Source organism: Chironomus tepperi, unplaced genomic scaffold (genome assembly GCF_022539635.2).
Source record: "Chironomus tepperi strain 1889 unplaced genomic scaffold, CSIRO-AGI_Ctep_v1 contig_261, whole genome shotgun sequence".
Taxonomy (NCBI): Eukaryota; Metazoa; Arthropoda; class Insecta; order Diptera; family Chironomidae; genus Chironomus; species Chironomus tepperi.
Window position 1 is genome coordinate 35,926 of NW_027226383.1, and position 18,320 is coordinate 54,245.

Genomic DNA, 18,320 nt, shown 5'->3' on the forward strand with positions numbered 1-18,320 from the left:
TTTCCTGTGTTGTTCACGTTTTTTGCAGACCGCGTTTAAATTAACAGCGTCATTGTTTTATTAATTTACAATTGTCTGTTTGTCACTAACTTTATGGTTGCTGCTTTGAACTGTTGGAATTTTTAGTTAAATTCACAACTATCTTGTACTCAGTTTCAATCCTTATCATTAGGTGATCATTCAAAAGTAACCATTTTAGCGGGATTCACTGAAGTTGTCTTTTGTGCACCAGAAATGCGCTTTAAAATCCATAGAATCACACAAACTTTGTTTGCAGATTTTATTTTTTCCGTTTTCGTTCCTACCTTCTTGCTTCTTATTACTTTTAAAGATACATTGAGAATCATTTTTATATGCTTCCCCAATTTTTTATTAGTCTTGGTTTATCTTTCAAATTGTCAAGATCAGTGTTAATTGTTTTGTGCAATGTTCTTAAACAAAGGAAATTTTCAAAAAATAATTGAAAAAATTTTAAAATTACCATATTGTCGTAATGAAGGTGATTTAAATGATGGTAAGGTTCATAAGAAATTAAGCATTCATTTAATGCAAATCAATTTCTTTGGGAAACATTTATTCAAAATTCTGAGTGGCTCAATGCAGCAAACTGACTTTTTGGCTGTAAAAATGATTCTAATTCAGTCCTCGAGGTGTTATCAGGGTAACTTAGCGTCATACTGATAATATGACGACGTAAAGCTATGACGAATATTTATTTTGCGAAAATTCGTCTTCAAAAACCGGTTTCACTTCTTTTGTTTGCTGATTTTCTTTTCATCTTAATTCTCATGTCGATACCACGGCAGAAAAAGTTTATTATTCATGTTGACTTATTCAATAGGTATTTCCGGAAATTGTGTCTGTGCTTCTTCGGCAGCACATGATAATTTTAAGCTGCGAATTCTCTCACTTGTTTCCGGTAATTGTTCTTATTTCTTCTGATTTGAATGTTTTTATCTAAAGATACTGTATTGGACATTGGTCTGGCCAGTAATGTAATTTCGATTTTCTTGGAGTTTTGGGTCTGTGGAGAGCATTTAGAATACTAATGAGTTGCTTATTATATTAGACATTAGACATGAAAAATTGTAAAATTTTGTAGATTCGCAAAAAAATCAAAATTACTCAAATTTAAATTAATTAATTCTTAGAATTTCGACAAGAACAGCAGTCAAAGCTAGACAACAATCATGTAACTATTGAAATGGAGGAGGTACCAAAGGAGATCAAACAAACTGAATTCAGCATTAATAATATTCAGACCTTTATGGCATTGTTGAACCTACAAGAAATCAACAAAGAAATTCAGAATAAAGAAACAGTTTTAGTCATCAAAATTAGAATTGAGAATTCTTTTGAAGCTTTCGATGCAGACAACCTTGAAAAACTAAGCAGCAAATTTGTTGACACAAGTGTTATTATATTTTTGGCATCCAAGAGAAATAACAATTTTTTAATTTACTGGAAGTCAAAAGACATTCCAAATTTCTTATTTCTTGATTTCTACTTTTACGAGATTTCAAATGACATAAATGAAAATATTTTTAATTTTCTTGTCGATTTTCTGGCAAAATCTTTAAGTAAAGGAAGGTTAGGTACGTAAGTCATAAGTTACACTAAAAACGGATGATAATATAACATTTTTTCACGCAGGATTATGCAAAAATTGGAAATTATATTCGAGTGATAATGTAATTTGGGTTGATTTAATTGCTGACTCACAAGATCATAATTTACTGATGATTGCTGCTGAAGCTGGAAATGCGGAGATGGTCAAAACATTTTTGAATTTTGGCACTAAATCCACAGCTTATGATGGAGTTAGCGCTCAAGATTTAGCTTGGAAAAATCACCATTCTGAGGTTCTTCTCATCTTAGCTCAAGCGAACTTGACGTATCCTAAAGGAATTGACATTAATGAGCTTTCAGATAACTTCAAGAGATTTTACAATACAACTAGTCAACTACATGCAGCGATTACTGACAAAAATGAAGAAAAAGTGAAAAAAATTCTAAATTGTTCAAATCGTTTAGAGTTTTACTTTGATTTGACTAACAAGTCAGCAGCAAATGCCGCAGTGGAAGCAAAAGCTTTCAATATTTATGAAATTCTTTTGATGAATGAGATTTACCTAGCTCCACATGAATGCCAAAAAGGAGTTTTTGATGAATTAAGTTATATGGAGCAAGAAGTGATCAGACAAATCCATAAAAAGCACTCAAAAGAACTGGTTGACAAGCACATCTACACCCTTATGCAAAACTCATCAATCGCTCATGACGTAACTGGGATACAGGAGAAGCAAAAGCTTGTAGCTGAAGCTTACAAATATTTATCTCGAGATCCACAGCTTAATATAATTCTCAAAATTGTCGCATCAAAGAAGAATTTTACAATCATTTTTGACTTTAATCGTAATGCTGTTAATATAACCGATCCTACATCATCAGACAGTACATTAGGTGTATTTTATTTCGAAGGAACTATTTACATTGGAGCAAAGCAGCTTCTTGATGAATCAAGAAAACATTTTGCAATTGGAACTTTAATACATGAGCTTTGTCATTATGCAGTGTACTTAGTCTATTCCAACCAATCAAAACCGTACACAAGCAAAGATAAAAAGGCAATGCAAGAATTTGAACAAATCGTTCAAAAATGCAAAGCTTCTAATGGAAAAGAAAATATTATAGATGTAGTTTTTAAGAAATATCCAGTTAGTCAACATCACAGTGAGGTGATTGTTCGTCCACCACATTTAATTGGAATGTATTCACATCAGCCAGATAAGCTTAAAGAAATACAGAATCATTTTCCAGAATTATTTGATTATTTTGGAAAAATGATTGAAAATATGAAGAATTATTTAGAAAACACTGAAAATTGTCATAAAAAACAAAAGCCAAAAAAATATTTGACTATTTTGAATATCATTATTATTATTTTATCTTTAAGTTTTATTGGTTCTAAATTTCCAATTTTAAAGTCACAATTCGGTAAAGTTTTAATTGACACTATATCTCCTCAAAAATTGAACACAACAGCCGATATTATTTCATTCAACTCCAACTTATCTACCTCGTATAAATATAATGACGAATTAGTTAATTTAAGAATCTATGATTGGGATAGGAATAAAAATAGTTTAAAATTTTATCAGAAAAGTGCAATAATTGCTCTTAATTTCATTAATATCCCAAAATTGAGTATAATGCGAGAAACACCATTAAGTCCTGCTGAGTATGAAACAATTCTCAAAAATAATATAGTTTATAAAAGTAAAAAGGATAACAAAATCAAATTTACTCATAGAATTTTTATGGATTACTTCCTTGCAAAATATTTTATTGACAATATTTACGAAGTAAATAAAGAATTAAATTATGATGAAGCAGTTTTGAGACTTCAGACATTTTTCAATGCATTTTTGAATGGTAAAAATATGGAAAATGTTTCGAATTTTATAATTGAGTACATAGATGACCCAAGTAGTTCCAAAACAAGCAAATTCCATCCGCTATTTTCTGATCTTTTAAGAACAAAATTTAAGAAAATTTTCTTTCATTTCTTAAATTCACAAAATCCAGAAATTTTTGAATTTCTTTTGAAATTCTTTAGTAAGGATCACGAAGTCTTTACTGAAATGCTTCATGTAAATGAATCTGAAACTGTCTGTACAGCTACTTTCAATCCTTTTTATCATTCAAATTATATTCATTGTGATCAAATTAGTAAAGCAGTTAAAGAATATCTTTCAGACCAGGAATTTAAAGGATTTGTCAAAGGCACGAATCAAAAAGGAGTCATTTATTTTGGCATGATTTACTACAGTCAATTGAATATTTCAAAGCCACACGATGAATATTCAATTAAAAACTTACAGTTCAATGAAACATTTGTATCTGAATTTTTAAAAGAAAATGGAAGTATTTTGACAAAACTTGAAAAAACTGAACTCTTAATTACACTAACAAATCCTGAACTTTATTCATTGTCTACCCAAAACTATGAGATTATTTGGACAAAATATAAACATTTGTTATCAAAAGAAAATGCAACAAAAGCTCTAGGAAATGCATTTGCAAAATATTTAAATTCTTATTATTTTTCTCATTCAATTGAAATTGAAAACTTTTTAATTAATTTGATTAAAATATCGGAGAATTTTTTAAATAGTTCTGAAATTCATTACATGATAATAAATGAAAATCTACTTCATCGTGCTGCATTTCATAAATTTACATTAGAAAATATGTGGAATTTCTTCAAAAACCATTCAACATTTGACCAACAAAAGGATTTATTATTGATATATGACCAATCTGGTCTGTTTCATTTCTATAATGAAAAAGGATATTTAAGCTTCATCTATGACTCGCCTAAACTTAATATTTTTCATTTAAGTCTGATTTATTCTTACAAAACAAAGCTTAATTCATTTAATTTTGCACGAGAATTATACAGCAAATATTTTAATGAAATTGAAATGAAAAAAATCCTTCTGAATTCTGTTGACTTCATGCTCTATGTTGTGCAATATACTGATGAGCTAACTTGTAATCAGTTTCTAATGTATCTTAGAAATATTTTTGCTTCAAATGAAAATTTACTGGACTCTTTTTTAAAAGAGAAAATAAAACCTACCGAATGGGATATTAGTGAATATTTTGAAAAATTTGGAGCAAATAATCACATGTGCCTTACTCAAGTGATATCAAAAAGTGCTGAAAATATTAAATGGACACCACATGTCACAGCCATAGTGATATAAATAACTAAAATAATTAATAATTTTTAGTTTTTATGTTCATAAAAATTATGAGCTTATATGTATTCAGAACAATCTCTAATAAAACTAAAACATACAATGTTAATACCTAAATTCAGTCTTGTTTAATTAAAATCTTTCTCTTTTTCTTAAAATATTTTGCGGTCTTGAAAAAGACCATTTGAGTTTTGCGATGCAGCACAGAAATAGCAATTTACTTGGATGATGTGTATTTGGTGACAGCCTTTGTACCTTCTGAGACAGCGTGCTTAGCCAATTCACCAGGCAAGAGTAAACGAACAGCAGTTTGGATCTCGCGACTTGTGATTGTTGATCGTTTATTGTAGTGAGCCAATCGTGAGGCTTCAGCAGCAATACGTTCGAAGATATCATTGACGAAACTGTTCATGATGCTCATTGCCTTTGATGAAACACCAGTGTCTGGGTGAACTTGTTTCAAGACTTTGAAGATGTAGATTGCGTATGATTCCTTACGCTTATGACGTCTCTTCTTCTTGTCATCCTTTGAGATTGCTTTTTGTGCCTTACCGGCTTTCTTTGCAGCTTTTCCGCTTGTTTTTGGTGGTGCCATTTTTTATGATGTGTTATGAATAAAGTTCAGAATACAACTGTTGTCTGTTCACACTTTTCGCTCTCTTTATATACAATTTCTCTCACCATCTAGCATAGGCCACGCCTCTCTCTTTTTCCCGCTCTCAATTTTAGTATAAATACCTGAACATTTGTGAACATTCAACTCAGTATCGAATAATCATTCGTTTGTAAACTTTCTCGTACAAGTCAAATCAAATAACATATTGAAAAATGTCAGGCCGTGGTAAAGGAGGCAAAGTTAAGGCAAAGGCAAAGTCACGTTCAAGCCGTGCTGGATTACAATTCCCAGTCGGTCGTATCCATCGTCTTCTCCGTAAAGGAAACTATGGTGAACGTGTTGGTGCTGGAGCTCCAGTATATTTAGCTGCCGTCATGGAATACTTGGCTGCTGAAGTTCTTGAATTGGCAGGAAATGCTGCTCGTGACAACAAAAAGACAAGAATCATTCCCCGTCACTTGCAATTGGCCATCCGTAATGACGAAGAATTGAACAAACTCTTATCAGGAGTCACAATTGCACAAGGTGGTGTCTTACCAAACATCCAAGCCGTCTTGTTGCCAAAGAAGACAGAATCAAAAACGAAAGCATAAATTCATCAATAATATGCCTTCAAACATCTTAAAAACCGTCCTTTTCAGGGCGACAAATTTAAATTCACAAAGAAAAACTAATTTTTATTTTATTAAATTACCAAAATAATTCTCATTCGTTACACGATTTTATATTTGAATTAAGTTTTTTTTAGTCATAAGCCAGTCTGATTTCTATTTCATATGATCTAAGCTATGCTAAAATTAATGAAAAGTCATTTATTTTTAGATGTTTTTATGATATTCGCATCCAACATATATTTTGCCATTTAAACATTATGCTCTCCTGTTAACAATAACTCCATTTTATTGAACAGTTTTTCCTTTAAAATTCTTGAATTTGAATTAAGTAGATTTAAAGACCTAGCGATTAACATTTTTACTTATGCTCAATTAGGAAGATTTTAGTGCGTAGTATTCAAAATTAAACTAGAAAGGCTGAAAAACTAGCGAATGAGTATAACATCTCTATTTTACATCACATATACACTCCGAGTGGATCAAAAATCTGTTAGAACTAGTCATTAGCTTGAAACCAATCTGCGTTTAACAATTTTTAACGTATTTTTTGATCTCTTGGGCGCATAATTTTCGTAGTTTGAGCACAAAAGACATTATCTTAGGATTTACAAACATAAACATACTTTATTGATTCTTTTATTTCAGGTACAAGATACTTTAAGATTTCTGAGAAGAATTATTAAGAATAATAATTGAAAATAATTTTCTTCATAAATAAATTTGCGGTCTTGAAAAAGACCATTTGATGTAAGTTGATGATGATGTAGAAAGAAATTTAACCTCCGAAACCGTAGAGAGTACGTCCTTGGCGTTTCAATGCATAGACGACATCCATAGCTGTGACTGTCTTTCTCTTGGCGTGTTCAGTGTATGTGACTGCATCACGGATGACATTTTCCAAGAAAACTTTCAAGACACCACGAGTTTCTTCGTAGATCAAGCCTGAGATACGCTTGACACCACCACGACGAGCCAAACGACGGATTGCTGGCTTTGTGATTCCTTGGATGTTATCACGAAGAACTTTACGATGACGCTTTGCGCCTCCTTTTCCTAAACCTTTGCCTCCTTTACCTCGTCCAGTCATTTTGTATTTTCAATTTATTTTTTACTTCTTTACACAAGAAAATGTAAAACTTGAATGATTCTGATTCATGAAATTCACTCTCTTTATATACATTCTCTCACCTTACCCTCTCTCACAATTTCGATTTGAATTTCTGTCGATTCCGTAAAGTTACCTGAAATTAATTTACCTAAATTCATACTTTTTTTTTTTTTTAAAATAAACTTTTTATTCATTAAATTTTTAACTTAATTATGTACAAAGTTTGGATACATTTTATTTGTATTTAAATTTTTAAAGGATTCTCTTATCGCATTCATCAAAAGTTTTTGATTTTATTTTGAAATTGTTTTGCTTTAATTTATGTTGTGGTTTATTCGGTGTTTCGCGACGCAAGACGAGTGTTGAAATTCGCTTGCAACTTTCCGACGTAGTCCTCAATAGAGGGTATTTTTGCTTCAGTATGTAGATCTGATATCCTTTCATATCTTGTTTTGTTGAGAACAATTCTATTTGTTTTGTAGTACTTGTAGTTTTTGTAGATGTGTTTTTGCCATCCGTTCAAATGCTGGACAGCCGGATGTGAAGATGGGTCTCACGGCTAACTTGTAGATGAGAAGTTTGTTTCGAACGTCGAGATTGAGTTCCTGCTGATGAGGGGATAAAGTAGTCTTAGTGCAGTGTGAGCTCTGTTGGTCACATATTCTACATGCTGCTTTAATGTCACTCTCTTGTCGATTATCATTCCCAGATATTTAGCTTCGGTTTCCCATTTGATGTTTTCGTTGAGGAATTTGATGTTGTCTCTAGGAAGTTGCCTGGAGTACCTACTTGTGATGAATAAGGCTTAGTCTTCTGTTTGTTGAGATTTATTTTCCATTTGTTCATGTATTGTTGTACTTTTCTTCCAGTGTGTTGTATGTGTTACAATATCGGCTGAGTTTTCTGCAGAATGATACAATGCAATCATCTGCGAAGAGTGCGATATTGTTGGTTGTTTCTCTTACAATATCATATGTGTAGATGTTGTAGAGAGTTGGTGAAAGCACTGCTCCTTGTGGTACTCGAATTTGATTTCATTGGTTTCTGAGAACTGACCTTTAATAAAAACTGAGAAAGTTCTTTCACTTAGGAAAGATCTTACAGTTTTTATAAGTGGTAGTGGAAACCCTAATTTGATCATTTTAAACAAGAGTCCGTTATGCCAGACTCTGTCAAATGCTTTCTCCACATCTAGGAAGATCATTCCTGTTGATTTCTTCCTGCTTATAAACATTACTTTGATGAGTTGGTGAGATGTTGATCGTCCTGTGCGAAAGCCACACTGCTGAGTCGGAATGATGTTGTTATCCTCCAGATGCTCGTTTATTCTATTCAGCAAAACTCTCTCCAATATTTTGCTTAGGGAACTAAGCAAGCTTATTGGCCTATAGCTGCTCACTTCGTTTGCTGGTTTGCCAGGTTTTGGGATCGGGATTACTTTAGCTTTTTTCCAAACTTTCGGAAAATAGTTAAGTTTGAGACACGTGTTGATGATGAACTTCAAATATTCGAAGCCTTTTGGTGGAAGATTTTTGAGGAGTATGTTGTTGACATCGTCTAATCCTGGTGCTTTAGGATTTTTCAGATTCTTACAATGTATGAGATTTCCTCTACATTTGTAAGTTCTGTGCAGTCACTATTTTCTCCTTCCAATGTTTCCTTCACTGCGTTGTCTACTTCCTGGGTATGTACTGGGTTGTTGTCCTCAAGTGGATTTTCGTGTGCTTTACGAAAATAGTCACTGAGAACGCTGGCTTTTTCCTTATTAGTGATGAACGTTCTATCTGCATCAATCAACGGTGGCATCGATTTTGAACCTTTCTTGCAATGCTTTGCAATCCTCCAGACTGTTTGGTTTGATGGTTGGATTTCTGAAAGCCGCTTATTCCAGTTTGTATTTTTGAGTTCCTTAATTTTGTCTTTGATGACTTTCTGTAGAATGTTTAATTCAGTTTTGATTTGATTATCTCTGCTACGTTGCCATCTTCGTCGAAGACTTCTTTTCGTCCTGATTAAGTCTTTGATTTCTGGTGTGAGCTTTGTCGATTCAAAGTTGATCTTTTCTTCTTCACAGTTTTGTTTCTGGAATCCATGATGAGTTCTGAGAATACTTCGATATGATGTTCTATCTCCTCTACGGTGTTGCATGGGTTTTCCAGAGTGCTGTCTTCGATGCGACGAGTTATATACGATTTGAATTTTTTCCAGTTGGCATTTCTGTAGTCATATCTGTAAACTGTGTTGTCTGTTCTGTCAACTTTGGATGTCCTGATTTGAAAATACACAGCGCAATGGTCACTCATTGCCTCTGTGCATTTTAGTTCTGTAGTGTTCAGACTGGAATTTGAGAGCATCAGGTCGATTGTTGATACAGATTTCGTCGGATCTTCTGGATAATACGTTGGTGAATCGGGGTAGTAGATCATGAACTCCCCGGACATATCCTGTAGTATTGTCCCGGCTTTGTTTGCTACGTTGCAATTCCACTCTCGATGTTTTGCATTGAAGTCTCCGCAGATGTAGTAGTCTCCTCTGATGTTTGTTATTTTGTTGATGTCATCTCTTAGATGATCGTCTATTTCCTTCCTTTGCTTCCTCCTGGAAGATAGACGGAGAGGATGTGGCAGCTTATTGATTCGTTGATGAAGACTTTTATTCCGATGCATTCTATTAGCTTTGTGTTGTAACTTGGTTGAAGCTGATGTTTTAGATTTCTTTTGACAATGATCGCAACACCACCTTTTGGTCTATCAATGCGATCAAATCGATGAATTACGTAGTCAGGATGCGAGTCTACTTTGGAGTTTGGTTTTAGGAATGTTTCCGATATGCACGCAACATCAACGTTTTGCATGCTGAGGTAGTCGAGAAACGCTAACATCTTATCTGCAAGGCTGTTAGCATTCCAGTAAATTACGTTGATTTTTTGATGATTACAATCCATGTTGACTCATGAGGATTTTGGCAACTTTTGGGCCGATGGTTTGTTGTACCTGTTTTAGGCACTCTGGATTTTTGGTGGTGATTTCGATGAATGTGTTGAGGCAGTACGTGCATTTTGATAAATCTGTCTCTGTGCTCATTTCATCGATTGTGCCTTGGGCTGGTGAAATTGGTTCCTTTGTATTACCACTGGATGAAGGTTCAGGATCGACCTTGTTTGTTTCCAAGGTTAGTGAATTGAAGTCTAGGTCCATAATTTCTAGATTGTTATTGGTCTTTGGCTTTGACCTGTTGTTATTTCCATTCCTTCCCCTTCTCCTGTTTCTTCGTGTTTTGTTTTGATTTCCTGATTTGAGGGTTTCTGTTGTGGATGATTATTTTGCGATTTTATGGTGACTGGTGCGGAGGTTTCAGAAGCTGGTTTTCTAGATGTTGTTGGTACCGGTTCTGGGATACTCCTAGCTGGTCTTTGTGATGTAAATTGATCAGATCCGCCTGATCGTTCACCTGCTTTTGATGTTGGTGGAGCATTCCTTTGTCCAGCAGGATTTCGTGGAATCCTTCGTTGTTCACCTGATAGTCTGTTTTGATTTCGGTTGTTGTCGTTCGTTGATTTAGCTTTCCACTTCTCGATTATTTGTTTCCTGATGTTGCATTCTTGTGAGATTGCTGTATGTTTCTCGCCGCAGAAGTGACACTTTAGTTTTTCGATTGGGACCTTGTTGGTTTCAATCGAAATGTAAGGACAGGTTTTTGAATCATGCTGTTCAGAGCATCTGAAACAGATTAGTGGTTTGTTACAACCACTCCATGACCAAACTGCAAACATTTCGAACAGAAAGAAGGTCCGTTACGCCTGTTGTTGTATTTAGCCCATTTTACTTTGAAGCCGTAGACACAGTTAACCTTTCGAAGGTTTTCCAAAATGTTACCTTCCTGTACTTTATTAAAATACAGAAGGTAGTTCTGGTCGTCGTCGTTTTCGTTCTCCTGTCATTTTGACAATTTTAACTGGTGATATGTTTTCCGTTTTCAACTCCTTTTCCAAGTCAACGATCTCCATCATTGGAAGTCCGTAGAGCAAATTAATTCCTGGTTTGCATAGGTGTGAAAGTGGTGTTGTTTTTCTCTGAGGAGTTTGATGAATTGTCGTAGTCGTCCCAACTCTCCGTTGATACAACTTTTGTTTTGAGTTTAATTGATCATAAAACTCCTGGGTTGGTTGTTATCAACCTTCTGATCTCCTGTCCTCCACCACTAGTTATATGGATCGGTGGTGGTTTTGGTTTCTGCTGTGATGTTACGTTGTTGTCTTTCGATGAATGATTAACTTTGTTTTGGTTGTTCTGGTGCTTTGCTGTTATCTCCGCTGAAGTTGAAAAATCTGTCATCGTACAGATTCATCCTGGCATTTGAGAAGTATCATCTTTCTTTTTGCTAGCACTAGATTCTTTTTGGCTCATCAAGTTGGCTGCGACGTTTTTCTGCCCTTAATGGTTGGACGAATTATCCATTAATGTCTGTTTTGTTTTGAGATTTTCATCTCAATGTCATGTTGCTTTTCGTTGTTTATATCCTCGGTGATGAGAGTTGTCACGGGTGCAATGTTGTTGAGATTCAGGTTGTTTTTCCGAAAGTTTTTGGTTACTTTCCTCGTTCGTTTCTACCATTTTGCCGAACAAGTCAAAACACGTTTGAACAAGTTGAACTGAGATTCGAAACTTTAATCTCTGTTGTTGTTATCTGGAGCTTTTGAGAATTTTGAATTAATTGCGGAGCGAATTAAAAACACGTCTGTTCCCTTTGGCGGACCGATGTGAACTGACTAAATTCATACTCTGGAAGAGAATTAATAATTTTGAAAAGATTTCTGAAACTTTTGAGGTAGTTAATTAAAGAATTTTCAAGAAATTATCAGAAATTCTCTCATTTCCCCTCATTTTTACTCTCCCTACCACACATTCGTATCTTCGCGCCATAAAAATAATATAAATAGGGGACGCATTTCTTACTTTAGCATTATTTCTCATTTGAATTTCAAATCGAAAACTTAAAACTAAAAAACAAAATGGCCCGTACAAAGCAAACAGCTCGTAAATCAACTGGTGGAAAAGCACCACGTAAACAATTGGCAACAAAAGCTGCCCGTAAATCAGCACCAGCAACCGGAGGAGTTAAGAAGCCACATCGTTATCGTCCAGGTACAGTTGCTCTTCGTGAAATCCGTCGTTATCAGAAATCGACTGAATTGTTGATCCGCAAATTGCCATTCCAACGTCTTGTCCGTGAAATCGCTCAAGATTTCAAGACTGACTTGCGTTTCCAATCATCAGCAGTCATGGCTTTACAAGAAGCATCTGAAGCTTATCTCGTCGGATTATTCGAAGACACAAACTTGTGCGCCATCCATGCCAAGCGTGTCACAATCATGCCAAAGGACATCCAACTTGCCCGTCGTATCCGTGGTGAACGTGCTTAAATTCTCATAGCAAAGAATTATTTCCAAATTTAACGGTCTTTTTCAAGACCACCAAAAATATTAACATGAAAAGAAGAAAATTTTAATCAATTTTATGATCTCAATTTAATTTAGGACGTTATTAATTTATTATTGGAAAATTGGTCTAGGATATATTATTTACAAAAGAACTAAAAATATTCTTATATTATGATTTTTAATATGAGTTTAGCTTATTTTCATATAATATTCAACAATTTTGTGTATAGTATCAATGATTGAACTGAAAAGTTTGTTGTATCAGTTAGTCACGAGGATGGCGAAATAACTAATGGAAGGAAGCTGTTGATAGAAGGTATATCGCATTTGGTATTGGAGATTGACAAGTGGTAGCAAGCGATAGAAAAAATTTCTGATGATATCTAGGAGAGGCTATGGATCACAATTGATCTGCAAGTCCAGCGAATAACTGGATTTTGGTTCTAGTCACTAAACGATTGACATCTATATTATTTAGTATAAAATGTTCAAATATTGTAAATATCACAGAATTTTTATTAATTTTATATAAAATAGACTCAACTTATAATCAAAAATTAATTTTTCTTTTTCGAATGAGATTTTGTAGTCTTGAAAAAGACTATTTGTAATGATAGCTGATTATCAGCTATGATTTGTGCTTATACGATAAGTTTCTTAGTTTAGAATATCAATTTTTTTGCTTGTCTGATTTAAGCTTTCTTTGCTGCTGGTTTTTTGGCGGCTTTTGGCTTCTTCTCTGCAGCTGGCTTCTTTGCTTTTGGTGCTGCTGCTTTTTTTGGCTTAGCGGCAACTTTAGCTTTTGGTGCTGCTTTTGGTTTTGCTGCAGCTTTTGGTTTTGGTGCTGCCTTTTTGGCGGCTGGCTTTGCTGCTGCTGGTTTCTTTGTGGTCTTTGCAACTGGCTTCTTTACTTTTGTGGCTGCAGCTGCTTTTGGCTTCTTGGCAATTGTTTTCTTGACTTTTTTCTCACCAGTTTTCTTTGGCTTAGCAGCAGCGGCTTTCTTTGGCTTCTTTTCAGCAGCCTTCTTTACAACCTTTTCTTTCTTGGCTGCTGCTGGCAATTTGAATGATCCTGATGCTCCTTTACCTTTAACTTGTAACAATTGTCCCTTTTCAACAGCTGATTTCAAGAATTTCTTGATAAATGGAGCCAACTTATCAACATCAACTTTGTATTGAGCTACAAGGAACTTCTTGATGGCTTGTAATGATGAACCACCTCGTTCCTTTAATGTCTTAACTGCATTGACAACCATTTCACTGACTGGTGGATGAGTTCTTGGTGCCTTTGGTTTCTTTGGCTTGTCAGATTTTGGTTTCTTCTCTTTCTTGGCTTTTGCTGGTGAGGCAACTGGTGATGGTGCGACTTCTACTGCTGGATCAGACATTTTTGATTTATTTCTTAATTTTTCTTGTATTAAAAGAATTTTCAAATTGAAAATATTATGAGAAATTACAAGTTTTGTGGGTCCCTTAACTATGAGATGTGAATGGAAACGAAGCCTCGCACTCAATTTTTGTTGTAAAAATTTCCTTCATAAACTTCGGTGTCAATCTCAAATTTTGTTAATTATTGCATGAACTTTAATTGTGTGATTCAAAATAGTTTTTGAATGTTATTTTAAATTGAAATGTTAATTGAGGTTTTAATTTGAAAATATTAAATTTAATTTGCAAATTGCAAAAAAATTAAGTTAAAGTTGAAATTTATGAAAAAATATTGAAATTATCTTAATTAAATTTGAATAACTTTTGAACCGAATGAGATAATGTGAAGAAATTTACATCTAAAGATAGTTAATTTAATATAAAATCAAGAAATGAAATAAAAATTTTTAAAATATTAATTAACTTAACTACAGGGACGTACTCAAAAAATAATGTTTGATACTCAGTGCTTGAAAATTTTGTAAATAAATTTTAATGAAATTAACTTTAACTTATTCGTGTCTCATGAAACTCAATTAAGTGTAAAAATGCAGAAATTTGTAAAAATGTTCAATTTAGATAAATTTTGCCAAATTAATAATTATAATCTAAGTTAAATTAATTTTTAAAATTCTTCATACTGAATGTAGCCTTCAATGACTCAGTATATAGACTATATGATAACTGTAAATGAAATGTATAGTAAGACTGAGTTTAGAAATTGTATGGCCGAAACATATCATTTTTTATTAATATAACTATTTTATCACAAATATTTTTTACATTTGACAAATTTAAGACTTTTCTAGGTTATCATTGTGTGTTATTAGAAATGCTAAAAACAAGAAAAATTGACTCATTCAGAATTTTTAAGAGCAGAAAAAATTGAATAAGATTCAGAATTATATTTCATTTGCAAAATTTTGTTTATTTTATTAATTTTAATTAAACTAATTTAAATTGTTAAAATTATTTACAAAAATATAAATTCATTTTTAAAGTAATTTTATCATAAATATTTTACTTTAATATGACTAACTATAGAATTATTATTAATGTAGCCTTCATTTGTACTATGGGAATGATATTATATGACTCATTTAATTAAAATTTTTCTCTTTTTCATAAAATCATTTTGCGGTCTTGAAAAAGACCATTTGAGATTTGCGATGCAGCACAGTAATAGCAATTTACTTGGATGACGTGTATTTGGTGACAGCCTTTGTTCCTTCTGAGACAGCGTGCTTAGCCAATTCACCAGGCAAGAGTAAACGAACAGCAGTTTGGATCTCGCGACTTGTGATTGTTGATCGTTTATTGTAGTGAGCCAATCGTGAGGCTTCAGCAGCAATACGTTCGAAGATATCATTGACGAAACTGTTCATGATGCTCATTGCCTTTGATGAAACACCAGTGTCTGGGTGAACTTGTTTCAAGACTTTGAAGATGTAGATTGCGTATGATTCCTTACGCTTATGACGTCTCTTCTTCTTGTCATCCTTTGAGATTGCTTTTTGTGCCTTACCGGCTTTCTTTGCAGCTTTTCCGCTTGTTTTTGGTGGTGCCATTTTTTATGATGTGTTTTGAATAAAGTTCAGAATACAACTGTTGTCTATTCACACTTTTCGCTCTCTTTATATACAATTTCTCTCACCATGTAGCATAGACCACGCCTCTCTCTTTTTCCCGCTCTCAATTTTAGTATAAATACCTGAACATTTGTGAACATTCAACTCAGTATCGAATCATCATTCGTTTGTAAACTTTCTCGTACAAGTCAAATCAAATAACATATTGAAAAATGTCAGGCCGTGGTAAAGGAGGCAAAGTTAAGGCAAAGGCAAAGTCACGTTCAAGCCGTGCTGGATTACAATTCCCAGTCGGTCGTATCCATCGTCTTCTCCGTAAAGGAAACTATGGTGAACGTGTTGGTGCTGGAGCTCCAGTATATTTAGCTGCCGTCATGGAATACTTGGCTGCTGAAGTTCTTGAATTGGCAGGAAATGCTGCTCGTGACAACAAAAAGACAAGAATCATTCCACGTCACTTGCAATTGGCCATCCGTAATGACGAAGAATTGAACAAACTTTTATCTGGAGTCACAATTGCACAAGGTGGTGTCTTACCAAACATCCAAGCCGTCTTGTTGCCAAAGAAGACAGAATCAAAAACGAAAGCATAAATTCATCAATAATATGCCTTCAAGCATCTTAAAACCGTCCTTTTCAGGGCGACAAATTTAAATTCACAAAGAAAAACAAATTTTTATTTTATTAAATTTCCTTAATAGTTCTCATTCGTTATACGCTTTTTACATTTGGATTAAGTTTAATGGCGATGCTAAAATTAATGAAAAGTCAGTTAGTTTCAGATATTTTTATGATATTTGCATCCAACATATATTTTGCCATTTAAACATTATGCTATCCTGTTAACAAAAACCCCATTTTATAAAAAACAGTCTTTCTTTTAAAATTCTTGAGCTAATGAAATAGATTTAAAATTAGTATTCAGATTAACATTTATCCTTAGTAATATGTGTATACTGTATCATGAATTTATGTTCTTTATCTGTTGGGGAGATTTTAGTGCGTTGTATTTGTAACCAAACTGGGCTGAAATATTATGAAAGATCACATACACACTACGAATGGATTGAAATCTGTTAAAACTAATCAACAGCTTGTGACCAACTTAATTTTTGATCTCTTATGCACATAATTTTCGTAGTTTGAGCACAAAAGAGAGGTGCTTAGGATTTACAAACATAAATATAGTATATTTAATATACTTTATTGATTCTTTTACTTCAGGTACACGAGTATTTAAGGTACTTTATGGAATTAAGAATAAAAATCAAAAATAATTTTCTTCATAAATAAATTTGCGGTCTTGAAAAAGACCATTTAATGTAAGTTGCTGATGATGTAGAAAGTAATTTAACCTCCGAAACCGTAGAGAGTACGTCCTTGGCGTTTCAATGCATAGACGACATCCATAGCTGTGACTGTCTTTCTCTTGGCGTGTTCAGTGTATGTGACTGCATCACGGATGACATTTTCCAAGAAAACTTTCAAGACACCACGAGTTTCTTCGTAGATCAAGCCTGAGATACGCTTGACACCACCACGACGAGCCAAACGACGGATTGCTGGCTTTGTGATTCCTTGGATGTTATCACGAAGAACTTTACGATGACGCTTTGCGCCTCCTTTTCCTAAACCTTTGCCTCCTTTACCTCGTCCAGTCATTTTGTATTTTCAATTATTTTTTACTTCTTTACACAAGAAAATGTAAAACTTGAATGATGCTGATTCATGAAATTCACTCTCTTTATATACATTCTCTCACCTTCCCCTCTCTCTCAATTTCGATTTGAATTTCTGTCGATTCCGAAAAGTTACCTAAAATTAATTTAACTAAATCCATACTCTGGATGAGAATTAATAATTTTCAAAATATTTTGGAAACTTTTACCTAAATTAATTAAAGAATTTTCAAGAAATTATCAAAAGTCTCTCATTTCCCCTCATTCTTACTCTCCCTACCACACATTCATATCTTCGCGCCATAAAAATAATATAAATAGGGGACGCATTTCTTACTTTTGTATTATTTCTCATTTGAATTTCAAATCGAAAACTCAAAACTAAAAAAATGGCCCGTACAAAGCAAACCGCTCGTAAATCAACTGGTGGAAAAGCACCACGTAAACAATTGGCAACAAAAGCTGCCCGTAAATCAGCACCAGCAACCGGAGGAGTTAAGAAGCCACATCGTTATCGTCCAGGTACAGTTGCTCTTCGTGAAATCCGTCGTTATCAGAAATCGACTGAATTGTTGATCCGCAAATTGCCATTCCAACGTCTTGTCCGTGAAATCGCTCAAGATTTCAAGACTGACTTGCGTTTCCAATCATCAGCAGTCATGGCTTTACAAGAAGCATCTGAAGCTTATCTCGTCGGATTATTCGAAGACACAAACTTGTGCGCCATCCATGCCAAGCGTGTCACAATCATGCCAAAGGACATCCAACTTGCCCGTCGTATCCGTGGTGAACGTGCTTAAATTCTCATAGCAAAGAATTATTTACAATTGAACGGTCTTTTTCAAGACCACCAAAAATATTGACATGAAAAGAAGAAAATTTTAATCAATTTTATGATCTCAATTTAAAGTTAGGACATTTTCAATTTATTATTAGGACATTGATAAATAAACATACTAGGATATATCTTTTTACAGGAGAACTAAGAATATAAGTTTAATAATATGATTATTCATAAGAGATATTATTATAGAATATTTAATACTTTTGTTGTATAGTATTAATGATTGAACGGGCATT

General features: G+C 33.7%; 9 protein-coding genes across 9 annotated transcripts; 5 read left to right on the plus strand and 4 right to left on the minus strand.

The window, feature by feature from the left end:
• The first annotated feature begins 387 nt into the window (after positions 1-387).
• LOC139091779 (uncharacterized) lies at positions 388-4,772 on the plus strand. Its single transcript, XM_070641985.1, has 4 exons — positions 388-514; positions 1,152-1,595; positions 1,654-4,326; positions 4,630-4,772. The coding sequence occupies exons 1-4, from the start codon at positions 427-429 to the stop codon at positions 4,770-4,772; spliced, it is 3,348 nt and encodes a 1,115-aa protein (XP_070498086.1). The 5' UTR covers positions 388-426.
• Positions 4,773-4,875: 103 nt separating this feature from the next.
• Positions 4,876-5,384, minus strand: LOC139091795 (histone H2B). Its single transcript, XM_070642003.1, has one exon. It carries the CDS (start codon positions 5,359-5,361, stop codon positions 4,984-4,986), a length of 378 nt encoding a protein of 125 aa, XP_070498104.1. The 5' UTR covers positions 5,362-5,384; the 3' UTR covers positions 4,876-4,983.
• A 168-nt stretch (positions 5,385-5,552) lies between these two features.
• Positions 5,553-5,984, plus strand: LOC139091796 (histone H2A-like). The gene has a single exon (XM_070642004.1). The coding sequence runs from the start codon at positions 5,595-5,597 to the stop codon at positions 5,973-5,975; it is 381 nt and encodes a 126-aa protein (XP_070498105.1). The 5' UTR covers positions 5,553-5,594; the 3' UTR covers positions 5,976-5,984.
• A 758-nt stretch (positions 5,985-6,742) lies between these two features.
• Positions 6,743-7,120, minus strand: LOC139091798 (histone H4). Its single transcript, XM_070642007.1, has one exon. It carries the CDS (start codon positions 7,081-7,083, stop codon positions 6,772-6,774), a length of 312 nt encoding a protein of 103 aa, XP_070498108.1. The 5' UTR covers positions 7,084-7,120; the 3' UTR covers positions 6,743-6,771.
• A 4,995-nt stretch (positions 7,121-12,115) lies between these two features.
• Positions 12,116-12,526, plus strand: LOC139091771 (histone H3). The gene has a single exon (XM_070641973.1). The coding sequence runs from the start codon at positions 12,116-12,118 to the stop codon at positions 12,524-12,526; it is 411 nt and encodes a 136-aa protein (XP_070498074.1).
• Positions 12,527-13,187: 661 nt separating this feature from the next.
• LOC139091780 (histone H1B-like) lies at positions 13,188-17,231 on the minus strand. The gene is made up of 2 exons (XM_070641986.1): positions 16,917-17,231; positions 13,188-14,021 (listed from the first exon to the last, which is right to left on the minus strand). Exons 1-2 carry the CDS (start codon positions 17,221-17,223, stop codon positions 13,237-13,239), a joined length of 1,092 nt encoding a protein of 363 aa, XP_070498087.1. The 5' UTR covers positions 17,224-17,231; the 3' UTR covers positions 13,188-13,236.
• LOC139091811 (histone H2B) lies at positions 15,148-15,566 on the minus strand. The gene has a single exon (XM_070642020.1). The coding sequence runs from the start codon at positions 15,538-15,540 to the stop codon at positions 15,163-15,165; it is 378 nt and encodes a 125-aa protein (XP_070498121.1). The 5' UTR covers positions 15,541-15,566; the 3' UTR covers positions 15,148-15,162.
• LOC139091810 (histone H2A-like) lies at positions 15,726-16,174 on the plus strand. The gene has a single exon (XM_070642019.1). The coding sequence runs from the start codon at positions 15,774-15,776 to the stop codon at positions 16,152-16,154; it is 381 nt and encodes a 126-aa protein (XP_070498120.1). The 5' UTR covers positions 15,726-15,773; the 3' UTR covers positions 16,155-16,174.
• A 379-nt stretch (positions 17,232-17,610) lies between the features above and the next one.
• On the plus strand, positions 17,611-18,093 carry LOC139091769 (histone H3). The gene has a single exon (XM_070641972.1). It carries the CDS (start codon positions 17,630-17,632, stop codon positions 18,038-18,040), a length of 411 nt encoding a protein of 136 aa, XP_070498073.1. The 5' UTR covers positions 17,611-17,629; the 3' UTR covers positions 18,041-18,093.
• The last annotated feature ends 227 nt before the right edge of the window (positions 18,094-18,320 follow it).

Bases quoted from the DNA above. Each gene is read 5' to 3' on its own strand.
- LOC139091780 (XM_070641986.1), bottom strand. From the start codon at position 17,223: ATGACTGGACGAGGTAAAGGAGGCAAAGGTTTAGGAAAAGGAGGCGCA. The intron at 14,022-16,916 runs GTTAAATTACTT...CACATCTCATAG, and splicing joins TACTCTCTACGGTTTCGGAG to TTAAGGGACCCACAAAACTT.
- LOC139091779 (XM_070641985.1), top strand. From the start codon at position 427: ATGTTCTTAAACAAAGGAAATTTTCAAAAAATAATTGAAAAAATTTTA. The intron at 515-1,151 runs GTAAGGTTCATA...ATTAATTCTTAG, and splicing joins TGAAGGTGATTTAAATGATG to AATTTCGACAAGAACAGCAG. The intron at 1,596-1,653 runs GTACGTAAGTCA...TTTTTCACGCAG, and splicing joins TTTAAGTAAAGGAAGGTTAG to GATTATGCAAAAATTGGAAA.
- LOC139091796 (XM_070642004.1), top strand. From the start codon at position 5,595: ATGTCAGGCCGTGGTAAAGGAGGCAAAGTTAAGGCAAAGGCAAAGTCA.
- LOC139091771 (XM_070641973.1), top strand. From the start codon at position 12,116: ATGGCCCGTACAAAGCAAACAGCTCGTAAATCAACTGGTGGAAAAGCA.
- LOC139091811 (XM_070642020.1), bottom strand. From the start codon at position 15,540: ATGGCACCACCAAAAACAAGCGGAAAAGCTGCAAAGAAAGCCGGTAAG.
- LOC139091769 (XM_070641972.1), top strand. From the start codon at position 17,630: ATGGCCCGTACAAAGCAAACCGCTCGTAAATCAACTGGTGGAAAAGCA.
- LOC139091795 (XM_070642003.1), bottom strand. From the start codon at position 5,361: ATGGCACCACCAAAAACAAGCGGAAAAGCTGCAAAGAAAGCCGGTAAG.
- LOC139091810 (XM_070642019.1), top strand. From the start codon at position 15,774: ATGTCAGGCCGTGGTAAAGGAGGCAAAGTTAAGGCAAAGGCAAAGTCA.
- LOC139091798 (XM_070642007.1), bottom strand. From the start codon at position 7,083: ATGACTGGACGAGGTAAAGGAGGCAAAGGTTTAGGAAAAGGAGGCGCA.